This window comes from Sparus aurata, chromosome 6, assembly GCF_900880675.1.
Source record: "Sparus aurata chromosome 6, fSpaAur1.1, whole genome shotgun sequence".
Taxonomy (NCBI): domain Eukaryota; kingdom Metazoa; phylum Chordata; class Actinopteri; order Spariformes; family Sparidae; genus Sparus; species Sparus aurata.
In genome coordinates, this window is record NC_044192.1 from 21,658,004 (window position 1) to 21,674,785 (window position 16,782).

Consider the following 16,782-nt stretch of genomic DNA (forward strand, 5'->3'; position numbering starts at 1 on the left):
TACAGAAGTGAGATCCCACCTGGACCAGCCACTACACAAGACTGCTTACATTAATGCACTAATAATGACAAAAATATAGGTATTATTTCAATGAACTCTGAAAATAGAACATTCTTTATAATTAGAGATATTATTTTGCTGCAAGTACTTCTGCACTTTTAATTCAGCTGCACACGTACTTGCTTATAAGTATTTTTGCATCGTGGTGATCTTAATCTGAAATTCAATGTGTTTCAGTCGCACGGGTTGAAATTCTAACCATATAGCTTAATGATATAGGCTCACACAGGCATAAGTAGGCAAACAACTAGACAGCCTTCCACGGGGGCGCGGGGGGGGGGGGGGGGGTCGGACGGGAGATAAGCAGCACCGGAAATGGAGAAGTCGACTGAAAGAGGCTACGGTGGTATTAATTAAACAATGCCCATTTTAATCATAGCTAATTATATTTGCAGGCGAGGGTTGAGAGGAGCGAGGGGGCTGAGGGGTGATTCTATCTGTGTCCCTGCTCATTAGTGCGGTGGAGCCGTCTCATACAGCTCCTGTCATCAAACAATCAGCAATAAACATCATCTCTATCAGAGGAGGGTGATACTGTTATAAAAAAAAACAAAAAAAAACAGTGATTATATACGACAGTGTGGTAAAGACCAGCACGAACATGGAGCTGTTTAACCACGGAGAAATGTGGAGAAAGAAAGGCTTCTGGAGCTGCTTTCAAGCAAAGTCAGTGAGACAATTGAGACGGGAATATAACAGTCTGGAGGAAGCGAGGAATATATGCAAGCAAAAGAGAGCACGTTAGCAGCCTAACCACCTCCCTACTGGTGAAATTGTTAATTAATGTGGCGCCCATTAATCAGTCAAATGGCTGCTAATTAGTCTTTTCAATCTCTTCTGCCTTGAACCACATTTTAAACTCTTTTCTTGCCCTCCTCCACTGCCTTGTCAATAATCCAGCCATCCCAGCCTCCACTCTGTTTCTTTCTCCAAAGGAGCTGCCTGTTATCTCTGCTCATCGCTGACTGTTTCTCATCTATAAACATTCAGGAGCTCAGACGTTGACCCTCGACTCCTGGCTGACCTGCAGGTCACTGGCAAAAAAGAATGGGGGGCGAAATCATCACGGCTGCAGCGTTATCTCTCTGGAGGAAGAAGAGAGATTTAAATAGGGAAAAAATACAGGGGAAATTGGAGTGAAGAATAAGAGCAGGGGGCCCTAAATACAGGTCAAATAGGCAGGAAGGACAGTGGGCAGGATAACTTTCCCATGTCAAGTGTCCATCTCCTGTCCTGGCTTGGTCTGGGGCGAGAACACACTGCCAGCTGAAGTCCCATAGTCTTCCAGTCTGTGTTCTCCTGCTGCAATCAGCTACGGCTCTGGAAGCGGATTATATAGTCCGCCCAAAAATCTCCTCACCTAAGCTCAGAAAAAGACAGTAGTGTCTTTCTTACACACACACACACACAACAGGATTAGCATGCATGTTAAAACATAGTGGGAGGGAACACGGTACAGCCACACTCGCAGGAGGATCTTTATCAAGACAAGGAGGATGAAAATACATCTTCAAACAAGATGAACTGGCAAATTGATTCAGTGTTTACGGTTATATTAGGGCATATTAATGCGTTTCAGTTTTTAATCAAGTTGTAATTGAAGACAGCTAATTGGCTAATTTATAAATTAGCGTGCATGCTTTTTTTAAATATAAAGACTATTAAGATAAAGATACAGATTAGATATTAGATATGGATTTGACTAATCTGAATGCTAGTTTTTTTATAAAAAAAAAAAAAAAGCTAACATCCACTTCCAACTTACAATATTGCAGCAATTGTCACAGACCACCTGTGTAATTAAGACATTAAAGGCACAGTATCTAATATCTGCTGCTATTTGTTCTTGAATAGAAACAAAATTATGCAAGCAGCAATGGGTCATGTGAGTTGTTGTTTTGATTGTAAAGCAACCACAATTGCCAAAATGAAATGTACCTATGTGACGTCTATGCCGAGTTCTATTCACGTTATGTTTCATCACGCTCAACGTAGTCCCTCCTCACTCTAACTCTCTCACCGAAGTTACAGCGGAAGGGGCCCAAATTAAACACACCGTTAGCCTTAATAAAAGTATGGATTTCTCTGGGATTTGACATTGTCGGAAACATTTACGCACAAATTACATAATAAACAAATTACATACGAACAAATTACATAACAAAAGTGCAGTAATCTTTAGACATTTTAATGCAAAAATGTGACATGTATCTTTAAATAAAAATATTTTCGGACTCCTAAAAGATGATTCCCATTACTGTCTCATGACGAGACATCAGACCGGTAATGGACAGAGAAAAAGCTTTTCAATAAAAAAAACTAGAATGGATGGAGAATGAAAGAGGGGGTAGAGCGAGAAAGAGGAATTGGAGAGACACAAGAGATTTTTTTTTTTTTTACCCCGTCTGGTTTTCTACAAGAGGAACGAGAGGAGATAAGACTAAAAGGACTGTCACTCAGAGGAACAATCCCTCCAGTGTCCCCTCTTGCTCCTGCAGCTCCTCCTCCTCCCTCTCTCTCTCTCTCTCTCTCTCTCTCTCTCTCTCTCTCCAATTTCCAAAGATTCCTGCTGAGATAGAGTCGCTGTTCACAGGGACAGTTTGCTGACATCATCCGCTACATACTGAGTGTCCTGCACTCTCACTGCCCCGCCCCACGACACTTCTTTGACAGGACGGACACACACATATAGACACAGAGGCATGGTCTTTTCCAACCTGTGCACTCCTCAATGACCAGCTGATCAATCACCTACAACATTGATAATCATTGCTACATTTTTCATACGATTTGTTTTTCATCATTTACTCCTTCAAAAGGTGGGAATGTTTACGCTTAAGGACGAAGACTATAAAAATCATGATCTCATGTTGAGTGATAATGTAGCTATATTTAACACAAAAGGCATTCATTTTAAAAAGTGTACATAAAAGTACACAATTACACAGATGTTCATTCTACATCTCTAACATCTTTCACCGTGTATTAGTTATGCTTTTGCTGACGAGTGTAATACGATCCGGCGGGCAGTTTCATACTGCATGCTTCAGTAGTAAGTTCCTAATTTCCTGCACTAGTTTGTGCGATGTCACACTGTCCAGAACCAAATCAATTCAATACAATACAAATGCACCAAAGTAAGACATCAGAACAAAACAACCACAGAGAACTGCAGGTTGACGTTTAAGGTTCAATGTATATGAGCTGTCATTAAATATCAGGATAATCTCTTCTGGCTATTGCACTCATGCAGCAGTGAGCACATACAAACTGCAGCTAGCAGTGCTTCACACTGCCGTTTGTAAAAACATAACCACTCATAAATTCATCAAGGGCATTAGCAATGATCACAAAGAAAATAACAGTCAGAAACAGAGTTTCAGCATAAGTTTGATTTATTTTTCTTTCTGAAAATGTCAATATTCAACTTAATTCAAGAAATATCTGGGGTAATTGCTACTCGGGGTACAAAGCCATGCTACAAGCAGCCATGAAAGTAATGAAATGAAAACACTAAAATATAAACAAATATTTTGGAAATCACAAAGCAACCCTTAATGAATCCAAGCCTGAAACATACCACTGTCTTTATCCTAGCAGCAACTGAGAACAGAGATCTGAGCAAACTAGAGCTGCAACAACTGCTCAAGAACTATTCTGATAACCAATTTATAATTTCAGTAATTTTTCAAACAAATATGTCTAACATTAGCTGGTTACAGCTTCGTAAATATGCTGCTTTTCTTTGTCACTTATGACAGTAAATTTCCTTTCTTTGGGTTTTGGACTGTTGGTTTAACATAAGAAGCATCACTTTGGGCTCAGGGAGCATTTTTCACATTTTTTTACACTTTGTAGACTACATGATTAAAATTGTAAATAATAGGCAGATTAATCAATAAGCCCTGACCTCTTGAAACCTCAGTGCAGTATTTGTAAAATGTTTATGTCAATCAAGGATCAGCTGAACAGGAAAACATACCCGAAAAAGGTTTTGCTGCAAGTCAAAAGAATTGATTCAGAAGAACAAAAGTACTGATTTATATAAAGAGAACTCAAAAGCATCAGGAGCAGAGGAGCAGCTTCCACCCATGTGATGATGCAAACTGGATTAAAGTCCATCTCCATAAAAGGGAGATAAAACAATCATTGTTTTACATGCATTCAGCATTCCCACAATCATTGCATCTCAGCAGACTGTCTCCAACCCCAGAAAAAGAGGCCGATGGAAGAAGGTAATCACACCGCCCGATAGAGAGGCCAGTGTTCCCTCACCTCTACAGGACCCCTGAAACTGCCTGTCTGAAGCACCGTGACACTGTGTCAAGACTGAACCATCTTTTTATGGGGATCAAAGACATACCGCTTGAAATGTAAATTAATGCTGACAGGCTGCGAATCTGTTTTGGGCTCCTCTTCGTTCGCTGGTCCACCTTTGCCTCCACCCTTCCCTTTCTTCTTCGTGGTGGAGGACAACAACTGCTTGGTTTCTGGGCAAAGACCCTCTGAAGAAAACATAAACAAGCAGGTCAAGGTAAAAAGTAAACAAGGTGATTATCAAGAAACATTATATAAATAGATCCCCTTTGTGTGATTAATCTAGATCGTACTGTCCTCCAGCATGTCCTACAGTACTCAGGTCAAATTAATCATCTCAGTGTAGGTACTGTATATCTGATGCCTGATACAGATCTTTTCTCCCCTGTTATGTGTGCAGTAGGTGCTGTATCAGTGCTTCTGTGTGCTGACCTCGAGATCAACTGACGCCTTCATCCTCCTGATGTAACTGATGAAAATGTGCACAGAGCCAGATCTCAGCTGCTGCTCGAGTCTCTGGGTTAGTCTCCCCTATCTGCTCATACTTAACTCCTCCTGCACTGGGGCTTCTTCCTGTGAACACAGAGGTGCTGTTCGACGCTCCTTATGCATGCACTACAAATTCCGCCTTTCAATGTGTGTGTGTGTGTGTGTGTGTGTGTGTGCGTGTGTGTGTGCGTGTGTGTGTGTGTGTGTGTGTGTGTGTGTGGGTGTGTGTGTAAGCGCTTGTGTGTGTTTGTGTTTTCGAGGATAGAAACTGGCTGCGTGCTTGCTGTTTTGCACACGGATGGTAAGAAATGTTCTGGGTTCGCTGCTTTACACGCAGGCTGTCTGACCTCACGTACAAAACGGCGCCAGCATTCTTCTTGTTATCGTTATGCCAATGTGAGGGTTGTTATGATTGCAGCGCAGCCAGAAATCTCTTCTTGTTATCTCCGATCAGCTGAAAATGTCCGCTCGCCACCACAAAACACGCTCACACACCCAAACTTAAATGATTTGTGTTCACATTCAAGTGACACGTAAAAATTGCACTTTGTCCTCAAATAACTTTCTAAGAAGTTGTGACTAGGCATGTGTACAAGACATGCGCAAAAAGAAATACTACACACACTTGAAGGGAAATAGGACTAATATGGAAGCATAAGAATAAAGATAAATGCACAGACATCATGAGTAGTCAACCCACCAGAGAGGGTCAAAAATCAAAACCTAATAAGCACCAATTATAGGTACAAATTGGCTTCAGTGGACAAATAAAACAGGATCAGCGGAGGAGCAACATAACACGAGGTTTAAACTACTGTGTTATAACAATATGGATGAATGTTAATCTTGTTGTCTCTCTAAGCTTATCAACAGAAAGCTGCCAGAAACATTCCTTAATTCAAGCTTTTAAATGTTTAGAATTACTCCATTTGTCTGTATGTTTTGGTCAAATGCATGTTTTGGGGGTTTGCATACCTGCCAACATTAGGCACTGAAAGAGAGGAAGATGTTCTGGGATATCAGCATGTAACCCTATAACCTCACACTACAGATTAATAAAATGAATACAAGGATGTAACTGTAAAACAACTTAAATAAAACCTGTAAAAAACTGTACAATGAAGTCAACATTATTAATCATTATTAATTAATTATTAACAAATCAAGACATTGTGGTAAAGTGTACGAGGAGCCATCATTGCTTAAGAGGGAGAACAAATTGATGACAGAGTGAAAGCAAGAGGACGAGGAAGTGAGACAGAGGGCAAATGTCAATTAAGGGGAAAGTCTTGCTCTAAGTTCAATAAAATATGCATATTTCTTCTTTTTGGCACCTGTTTCATCCATTTACAGCAGCAAAACAAAGGACGAGTGACACAAGTCAGGCAGGGTCGGTTGCAATTGCTCAAGCTTCTGGGTTGGGTTGCCAGGTACCACAACATTTGTATCACTAATCCATTAAGACCTAGGACCCACACTAAAAAGTGCATTCTAAAACCTAATGCACTCTTTGGAAAAACTTCACTGAATTGTCAATTTTCACTAAAACCTTTGTTTCTCAGCCTCTGGAGCAGATAGAAACTTGAAATAGTAACCATTCACTAGCTTAAGACTTTGGCTTTAATTGGAGATTATTAGCTATGCACTAATGTTCATTCACAAACTACAATTTCCTCATTCACATATTTTGAAAGTGACAACATCACTCAAAACATGCTCACGTAGCATCACGCTCTAAAGGGAGAAACACGAACTCGTTACAGATAATACAGAGATTCCGGTGAAAATCTGCAGTGATGGCAGGTATCAGTTTGGACTGTTATGAAAAATAAAACAAGCAATTTGACTACAGCTTCATGAAAACTGCTATCAACATTTTTTTGCATTTTATGTATTAGACGTCTGCATTCTCGTCACTATATGAAGGAAAAGAGAATACCGACAAAAAGGCAACCAGCCATGTATTAACAATCAAATCAGTATCTCTAGAAAAGGAAAATAAAAACACTCCGACTCTCACTGCATTATGAAGTATTTTCAGTCTTATATACAACTGGAAAAAATCGACTTCAGAGTTGCATCATGCATGGAAAGCTAAACCTATTGATTGAAGTACTGTAACAGACTGTGAACCGATATATGCCTACCACTGACCTACCACTTATCAGCAGAATAGTGCCATCTTTGTCCTAATGCCTGCGGGGAGTCTCACATGAACACCACACTGGATGTCTACATTAGGTTCATGCATGAAGATGTGTGTGTCAGTGTGTCTGAGGCTTTTGAATATATGCGAGTGTGAGGCAGTGAAGAGGATGTAGGTGAGGTTCTCTTTCTACATGTTTTTGTTTTCTCTTCCCCCCCGGTGTGGAGAAGTGGGCTCGGAGCAACAGAAGGTAAAATAAACACGGAGCAGACTTCCCCCGGAACACAGGCAATCCCCAGAGGAATTCTGGGAATGTGGCTCAGGATGTCGGGCCTACCGCTCTTACCGCATCCTGAAAACTGTCCGCCGAACCCCAAAATCTGAGGAGAAAGTGCTTTGGGTGTGTGTATTGATGAAGAGGAAGACTTGTCTGTGCTGGCCGATGTCAAACTAAGCTAACACAATGATTATACATGTGACAGACACTCCAATAATCAACATTATTGGTTTGAATACTGGAGCAACAGAGGTGATCATCTCTGGAACATATAATAACGCCTCACTTCAGATAATATTTAATTAATCAATTAGTTGACTAAGAGAAAATGAAATGCCAATTTTTTAAAATTCGTTTAAGCATTTTTGTAGTTTTTCCAAGCAGAAAAGTCAGACTTGTGCTGATACAATGAATCAGTAATCAATGAATCAGTGATCAATGAAAGTAAATTAAAGGTTCTGGACTGTTTGTTGCACAAAAGAAGCCAAATGACGATCTCAACTTTGGGTTCTGGAAAATTGTGAAGAAAATTAAAAAAAAAAAAAAATATCCATTTTTTATGGATTTATTTGACAGGAGAGACGAAGAGCGAAAAAGAAAGAAGCCAGGTTGGAATTTATCTCAGGCTTCTGCATTGAGGACACAGGCTCTCTACATCCATGTGAGCTACTGGGGCTCCAAGTGAGACCAAACTATTAGCTGATCAATTCTGAAAAAAAAACAATCAGCAGATGAATCTATAATGAAAATAATTATGAGCGGCAGCCCTTATCCTTACCTTGTACCCTGATCTTGAACTTGCCGCTTTGTCCGAACCCGCCTTCGATAACGCCGGTCTCGCCCGTCGACAGCATGACCTTCAACCCAACAAAGAGCTGGAGGTTCGTCTCCTTCTTAAACAGGCTGCGACCGATCACAGTGTAATCGTCAGTCACCTGAGCCCAAGAAAGAAGGAGAGAGCCTTATGAGACGGATATATAAGCTCAAAATGTGACAAACGTGATTAGAAGTACTAAATGTGTCATGTCATCTAATTATTATGGTGAGAATGTCAAGATGTCCTTTCTCTGGTGTAACAATCTTGTGTTTTCCTTGATTTTACTCATCATCATGACAGTGCGAGGAAGAGGAGCTGATCCTTTGCCCCGGGCCCTCATCGGCTGCATCACTCACTGAGCGTCAGTCACATTCTCCGAGGCCCGCCGCCTGGATGTCTCGCGTTCACTCTTTCATCCTCCTGCACATTTTATGTTATATTTGTTTGTATTTCTTCCTTATCATCCATCACTAACCCGCCACTAATCTGATAACAGGAGGGCACCACTCTGTCTCTGACTCACCCCCCACAGCTAGCTCTTCCTCTCTCTTGTGCCTAAACCCTCATTCATTCCTGAACATTTGACCCTGACATCCCTCAAGCGTGACTGATGCGCTGATTTAAAAAAGTTGATGTACAATTGCTGTACACGTCTGACGTCTGACAGACCGTATAAATTGTGACTGGACGAGGCAGTCATATCTCAACAATGCCAGCTATGTGTTCTTTTGCGAAAAAGGAATTTTCAAGCCTTGAAACATTACTGTCTCTTTCAGGGAGACAGAAGAGCGACAAATGTAACGTCATATGACCACTGTCTGACCTCCTGCACATGGTGTTCAGCTCCTGAGTCACTGACTGGAGCTGTCAACAGCCTGAGGTGCTAACAGCAGGAAACTACTTTACACACTTGACCCCTGACCTAAATCTGACCCCGCACGAGGCTGCACACAGAGAAATGTAACTGTACAGCGCAGAAAGAAAAGACCATAACATCTTCAGTGCGTCTACAGATGTAGAACTGTTGAGTTTTTGGAAAACTGTCAGATCAGATGTTTAAGTCAATAGGACAATAACAGCATTAGATGAGATCAGAATGGTGAGAAGCTGAACTCAGGATTTAGGATAGAACATACCAGGACTCACATCAAGAAGAAAAATCCAAATGTGTGTGTGTGAGAGAGAGAGAGAGAAAGATGCTGAGGCAGAGAGAAGTGAATGTGAGTCATGTGGGTATTCCTGTGCCACTCAGGTGTGTCAAAACACTGCCAGCCTCTGACAGCTAGACAGGCCTAGTGGCGTCAGGCGGCCACCCACGCACACCTCAATGTCACAGCACATGCTAAGGCATGCATGCGCACCCATCCGTGCCTCACGCTGCTCGGCAGGGCTGCATATGCATACTTGTTTGTGTGTACGTGTCTGTTTACAAATACACAATGGGGGCTCTGTCTGAGCGGCACGCTCCAGTGCCACCAGCAATGGGAAACATTCAAAGAAGAACCAAAGCCAGAGACGGAGCAAAAGGTGACAGAGAGGGCAGAAGAGCAAGGCCAACACTCAACAAGGGTAATCAGAGAAAACGACAGTCATGAAAAAGACACCGAAAATGAACTCTGCAGGGTCCACTCACTCTTTCCACATGTCCCTCCTTGTGTTTCGTCTTGTAGATGCGCAGACGGGGCAGGGAAGTCTCGGCATAGCCTTTATCTTCAAACCCCTGCAGCAGACGGCCTTGGAAGGCCAGCCGGCATGCATTGGCGTGGATGTCTGTGTCTAACTTGGAACCAATCACCAGGCAGAGTAAGGGACACGTGACTGGCCGCTCAAACTCCAACAAGGCCCATTGGTCTGGGTCAGGTCCTGAATTCGCCTCACTCTGACCACTCATATATTCATCCTGGTAGAAGTACTCTCTGTCGAAGGTGAAGGGTGTTTCCAGTGAGCAGGGCTGTGGTGGAGGTGGTTTAGGGTCTGAGGGGGTCTCTGAGGCACCCACAGGTGGCAGGCCAAAGAAGGTCACCTTCGCCATGACTGTCTCGTGACCCACGGTAATGTGGAACTTGGCACGAGTGGCAAGAGAGCCCTTGAAGTAGCCTATCTTCCTCACGGAGATGACAGCTGCATAGAGTGTGCGCAGGGACCCTGGGGTGCACACCACGCCCCGCTCTAACAGTTTAGGGTCAAACTGTGTCACACACACACCCACACGATCCCCCTGCATGGCCCCAGACACTGGCTTCCGAAACATCTGCACCGACTTTATCTTCTTGGTCACCTGATGTCAGAAAGCATAGATATGTCAATACCTCACATTAGTTTAATGTTTAATCTATTTAACAACTATTTCAGGTAATTTTTTTTGTAAATTTTCAAGTAAACATTAACTATCAAACATAGTATACATTCACTTTTACATTTAGGGCATTTAGCAGATGCTTTTGTCCAAAGTGACTTACAGTAAGTACATTTGTCACAAGAGAGAAACCACCGTCGATGGACTAAAACAAATTTTGGAAACAGTATAGAAACAGAAACAGTATACAGTATGAGATTAAATACAGGAAAACAATCATGTTAACATTTTAATCTCCACAGTACTGGGATGTTTAATATATTTAAAGCAAAAGGGACTATAACGGATTAAGATTTTCAGTCATTTAAGTATCCCCATATGTAAGTAAACAGCCTACTCAGTAATCACAACTTACAGTTCATGCTACTTACCTTTTAAAAAGGTAAGACAGCTAATTTTCACAAAAGTAATTTTGACAACAACAAAGACTGTCAAATTAAATATAATTTACTTCATATATACAATGAGGCTTTTAAAAAGAGCTGATAGAGTGCAAAGTTATTTTATGTGGTTTATTTGACCTTTTTGGCTAAAGATCCTATTAGTTCTTTTTGTTTATTATTCCTTTAGAAAATATTTTTGGGTCCATGGCAATTGTAATACAGAACCACAACATTACAACAATTACAATCAAAGACAAAGAATGTAAATATACCAAAATGTAAGTGATACACATCTCATATCATAAGGATTTGTTAACAGAGCTATTCTGGGACGTATAAAGGATCTCTGGACAAGGGAGGTCCCCAAAAGGTGGTACCCTGTACCCAGTGTTGTGGGTAGGGTTAGGGTTAGGGTTACTTTGTAACGCGTCAGAGTACTCTAATGACTTTTTTCGTGTAACGTGTAACGTAACACGTTAGTTTCGTGCGTCAAGCAATTACTAACTTCGTTATTTTTTTTAAAAAGTAATCCGTTATTTTAAGAATTTCTCCGGATAAGGAAAGGAAAATCCCGACTGCAGCCTGCTTTTTACTGTGCCACCTGCGGATGTGTCAGCGGAGACGCAGCGCTGTGATGCGTCTGTGCCCTGCTGCTGACCTACGTTACCTGTGTGTGTGTGTGTGTGTGTGAGTGTGAGTGTTTTCGAGCCCCCGGCAAGATGGCAGAGAGGACAGCTTTTGCATCGTGGAAGTACGCACATTATTTTCAATTCACCAGCGAAAAGGACAAGAACAACATAACGGTAAAATGCACGCTCTGCGTTGGTGAAAAGCTTCTGTCGACCGCAAAAAATCACGACTTCTCGGTGCATTTAAAGGAGTGTGTGTTAGTTAAGTTGCAGCATGTGCGAGGCGCTGCAAACAGCTTTTAATTTTTGGTAACGAATTAGTACTCTAACGCTTTTATTCATAGGTAACGCTGTAACGTAACTGATTACTTTTAATTGATGGTAACGTTGTAACCTAATGAACTACTTTCCAAAGTAACTATACCCAACACTGCCTGTACCTCCATCCTGACGGTAACAACCAATATTCACCAAATATTCACCACAGAGAGGGTGTGATACATCACTGAGGATTCCCCGTCCTTTTCCTCCCACGCGGGCAGTGACAGTCTGTGTTGTTCCTGAATGTAATATGTATTTAGATACTATCAGGCTTTGGTAAAAACTTAATTATAGCTGATGATGTGCTTTGTTTCGTTCAAATTATACATCTCCAAATAAATCATAAGTGTACAAATAAACAACTAAAAGATATCTATCAACCCATGTATGATTTTGGGATCTGGCATCGCTCCCTGTTTCTGTGGTTGTTTTTGTTAGTTAGTTACAAACACTGACCAAATCAGCAGTAGTGGAACAATTCAAGGCTCTGTAACAAACTGTTAATTTAGCCATTTGCTGCCACCAAGAGGTGAACAAAAAAACTGCAGAACAAACTGCTATGCAGAGCTGACGTGTGCATCTGGTCTAAATTACCCAACTCCTGTGCTGCCAGTCCACCCCCCAGTCCCCTCATCCTTCCCTCACATTAAACTGACACATCCTCTGAACCCACTCGGCCATCCCTCCCTCTGTCTGCCCACTTACAGTCAACTTCTGAACTTCCGAAAACTCTTGTGGTTTCTACTTAAGAATTTCCATAGCTCTGCTCTTTTACTTGCTTGTAAATATCAGCGATTCAGAATTCATGGCTATTTTTTTTGGAGCATACCTTTAGCGCTGGGATTTCCACAGTATCATTGATGGCCAACGACCCCTGCAGGATGGTTCCAGTCATGACTGTTCCCTGACCACGAATGGAGAAGCAGTGATCCACAGCCATCAGAAGGTCACCCCCGGGGTCTCTCTGCGGGAGGTATGTCTGTTTCTTCAAAAGCTGAGACAGATGGACAGAAGGGCAATAAGAGAGAACCATTTACTCAAATAACCCACAAGACAACTGCTGAATACTGCAGGGTCACACACACATAAAAAACAGATAATTAGATCCAAATCTCATCAGTGCTAAGTTTGACTTTGTGGTGGCTTGACTTTAATATGCCTGATACACACTGTCTCTTGTGTTTTAAGTGCTGATTTGACCATAAACTGTGAGTCATAGTGCTGTCATTCACAGGTTGGTCAAGTATACTTTGTTGACTGAGTGAAGAAAGCATTGCTGTTAGTTTAAACCGTAGAATAAATAAACACAGCTGAGCACTTCCTTTAATTCTATACCACCACTTGAACAATATCAACTCACTAAAAGTGCAGTATTCATAAGTGAGAACTTATGTGCTCTTTGAGCTAAATTAGTAACAATGGAGGGGGACCCGCATGTTTCCGGACTTTACCTCTATTAACTCTGGCACTCCATGTGGCTCCTCTGTGTCAGGAGCCTCTGGGCCCCCAGGCTTCGCTGCCACAGCAATCACTGGACATTCCTTAAATCTGGCCAACAGAAAAAATATTGGAACTACTTCATGCTTTGATGTTGAGGTAATGATTAAAGTTACTTCAAATAAAAAAACAAGTGGGCCTGACAGACTGACCGCTGGAATGCAGACAGGGAGACAGAATGTTTAATGAATGAGGAAGTTTGACAAGAGATTCAATCCAAGGCCATTGGTGACTACATGAGATGCCCTAACCCACATTTCACAGCCACTACCTCTCGACATATCCTAATTCATTCTTGGACTTGTATTTAATACAGACCTGGTGTTCTCCAGTGTTTTGTGAAGTCGCTTGGTCATTTTCTCGATGGCACTTTGTCTCTTGTTGGGTGGTAGTAGGTCAATTTTGTTCAGGACGACTACCATGCGAGGGCAGGTCAGCTCGCCTATCAGCAGACACTCTGCTGTCTGAGTCTGCACCCCTTTCACCACGTCCACCACCAGCATCATCAGGTCAATGATTTGGGCACCTACAGAAGGAAGAAAATGCAAACAATAAGGAAGATGATGAAAAGCAGCAAGCTGAAACAGAACAACAACAGCAACACGGTAATTTGGTGTTAAAGGCATCCCAGCATTCTTCGTGTATATCTAAACAAGGATGTAAAAGCTTTGAGTATAGACTGTAAAGAGACAACAGCAAGACAAACAGGAACACAGACACCCAAAAATAACAGCAGAACAAGCCGAGAAATTAGGGGAGGGGTGCACAAAGGCAAAGACAGAGTAAAAGGCTAGAGGGTTGAAACTAGAGCTGCAGCTCACTTGGTTGTCTTTCCTTTTGCTCTTTTCTTTTCCTGACTTTGGCAGTCTCTCTTTCCTGTGCTCCCCTCTTTTCTCTCGTTCTATTTGGCTCCCTCTCTTTCCTGTGCTCTCCCCACATGGGACAGGAGGGGAAGTTTAATACGTACCCCGATCACCATACTTTCCTTCCTCCCTAATCTACAGCATGTGCCACCCCACTGGCTCATAGGCTTCGTTTAGTATGTTGGTTACACGGCTCAGCAGCATTCAATGTTCTTGTGCCGCTAGTCTGCTTTGATACCCAAACCATTACTTCTTCCAAATTTGCATTATGTTACACTATTTGACCTTAAAAATGTTGGATCTTGGTTGACACACAAGACTGAAAAAGAGAAAACATAGGTAAAAGAGTGTCCTCTTTATCTCTGGACAGCTGCCCCATTTAGTTATTTCTCCTCATATTCCCAAACATCCAGGTCAATATGACATGATCAGAGATGTGGCACCCTCTGCTGGAGAAGGTCAAATTTGTGTGCAATAACAGTGTAGTCATGGCCATGACCGTGTCATTTAGATAGTCAGGTATTTGTCAAGAATATATGATGAGACATGTAACAATCTATCATCCCATGTTGAACTGCAATGTGTTACTTGCACACTGGTGTTTATATCGCAGTAAATCATCTTTTGATATCATTTCTGAAAAACACTGACACCAAGTAGAATCCATATTTGTGTTAATTATGGACAAAATCGCTTCAAATTAAAAGTAAGATGCTCAACTGATTTTTCCCGGCTTTTTTTTCTTCTTTATTTTGCAGTTTTTTTACATCTGGGGTGATATGTGCCTGTAAATAAGGTTAAAAGGCTACAGGCACTTTGCAAAAGTGTGACAGCAAACCAGCATACAGCCAACCAACTGAACCACTTCAATGGAACTGAGCTATTGTTAATGTAATTGGTAAAACCTTAGCTTTTCCTGCTATGACAAGTCAGAATGTCAGCTGAGAAAAAGGCCTATTTAAGGGGAATGTTTTTATCTTAGTTGTATAGATTAGGGGTCAGCCAAGCCAATATGGCTTTTACAGGGCCGATACCAATTATTAGAAATCAAGGAGACTGAAAAACAACATTTGGGACAGATAGGGTGCAGTAAAAAAAAAATAATCTAAATCTTCGTGTCAAATTGTTGTACAATTATTGATCGAAGAAACAGAGCTCCTCAACTACTTGAGTATTTCCCTTTTCTACTACATTATAGTTCCTCATCACTACTGGTTGAATTTAGTTACTAATTACTTTGCAAATTCAGATTATTCAGTGTTTAGAGGCCATCTATCGTTTTTGTGAGAATTTGTGTAAGACGATTTTGCATCAGAGCCAAAGTAGCACATTTTTAAATGGGTTTATTTCATCGGCAACCTGACAGAAACATCACAGAGATGCCGATAATCGGAAAATGCTGAATATCGGCTGCCATAATCGGTCTGCTCCTAATACTCAGTTGCAAGTTTATTACCTATATTTAGCTCAAACTATGCTATCAAAACAGCCCTCAATTAATCCCAGCTCAATGAAGGTTATACTGCTCAGTATAGTGAGTGGTGTTTCTAATATTTAGTCTACCATCTTTGATATAAATGGGGTGGACACACGGGTAGAACATTCCAGGGCTGGTGTGCATATGTGTATCTAATAAAGTGGCAATTACGAGTAGTAAGAAGGGCATTGGCTTCTGTTTACCACCTTTTCATTTACCGTCACCTGTGCCATCTAGCAGCAAAACCTTAGGGAGCTCACCTCCGATGATAGTCCGAATAAGGGAGGCGTGACCCGGACAATCCACCAGGGTGAACTGCAGGCTGTCATACTGCTTCTGGCCCTCGCTGTCCCGCAGATGATCAGGAAGATCCACTGTGAAGGAGGAGAAGCCGAGGTCCAGCGTGATGCCTCTCTCACGGGACTGCGGGTTCTTGTCGAAGGCAGCCGTGGAGGCGGTGCTGCTCAGCGCCCTGGCGAGTGATGTCTTCCCGCTGTCGACATGCCCGAGGACCCCGATGTTGAAATTTAACGTCTTGGTGCGACTGTCAGCAGAGTCTGACATTGTGACACCGGCGTGATGTAATGTTGAGTAGCGTGTGTATTTCTATCTACTCTGAGCTGGACCTTGAACTCAGCTCCAACCGAAACATTACACGGCGTTACTTTTTCCTTCGTTGGCATCCACTTATTAACACATTAAACAACATCCAGTAACACGCCGGTTCAATTTGTCTGAGGTTTACAAAACATAGATATCTATAAGTACAACTTTTGCGCTACTTCAGCGTGTAAACAGCTGAGAGAAACGACTTCCCTGGTGACAGTGCACTCCATCCTCAGAAAAACATGCTAAAGCGGAACGGCTTTTTAGCTAACAATAAATAACAAGAGGGGAAACTGACCTGAAATTTTGGCTCTGTGATTAACTCTTAAATGTAACACGTCGACGGGGCGACGAAAACCTCTCTATATGTTTTGTTCTGCATTCATTCGACACTCTCAATCACACTTTGACAAGTTTCTAGCAGTTTCTACTACGACCAATCTACCGAAGCACAACCGGAAGGAAAAACTCTGAAGGACGGTATTTTGAGTGGATGACATAAATGACAGGGACTTTAGCCAATGAATGTGTCGCATGAATCAAC

At 41.9% G+C, this 16,782-nt stretch overlaps 1 protein-coding gene across 6 annotated transcripts; it reads right to left on the minus strand.

Moving 5' to 3' along the window:
- Positions 1-3,437: 3,437 nt before the first annotated feature.
- eefsec (eukaryotic elongation factor, selenocysteine-tRNA-specific) lies at positions 3,438-16,714 on the minus strand. Of its 6 annotated transcripts, none has more exons than XM_030420030.1 (8): positions 16,537-16,711; positions 15,893-16,125; positions 13,611-13,818; positions 13,247-13,343; positions 12,625-12,789; positions 9,740-10,384; positions 8,068-8,224; positions 3,438-4,565 (listed from the first exon to the last, which is right to left on the minus strand). In XM_030420030.1, exons 3-8 carry the CDS (start codon positions 13,796-13,798, stop codon positions 4,384-4,386), a joined length of 1,434 nt encoding a protein of 477 aa, XP_030275890.1. In that variant the 5' UTR covers positions 13,799-13,818; positions 15,893-16,125; positions 16,537-16,711; the 3' UTR covers positions 3,438-4,383. The 6 variants fall into 6 exon arrangements, 5 of the variants coding, with proteins under 5 accessions (XP_030275890.1, XP_030275889.1, XP_030275886.1 ...); XM_030420029.1 differs by having other exon boundaries at positions 15,893-16,176; XR_003984355.1 differs by adding an exon at positions 4,810-4,967 and having other exon boundaries at positions 4,427-4,565; positions 15,893-16,713.
- Between the last annotated feature and the right edge of the window lie 68 nt (positions 16,715-16,782).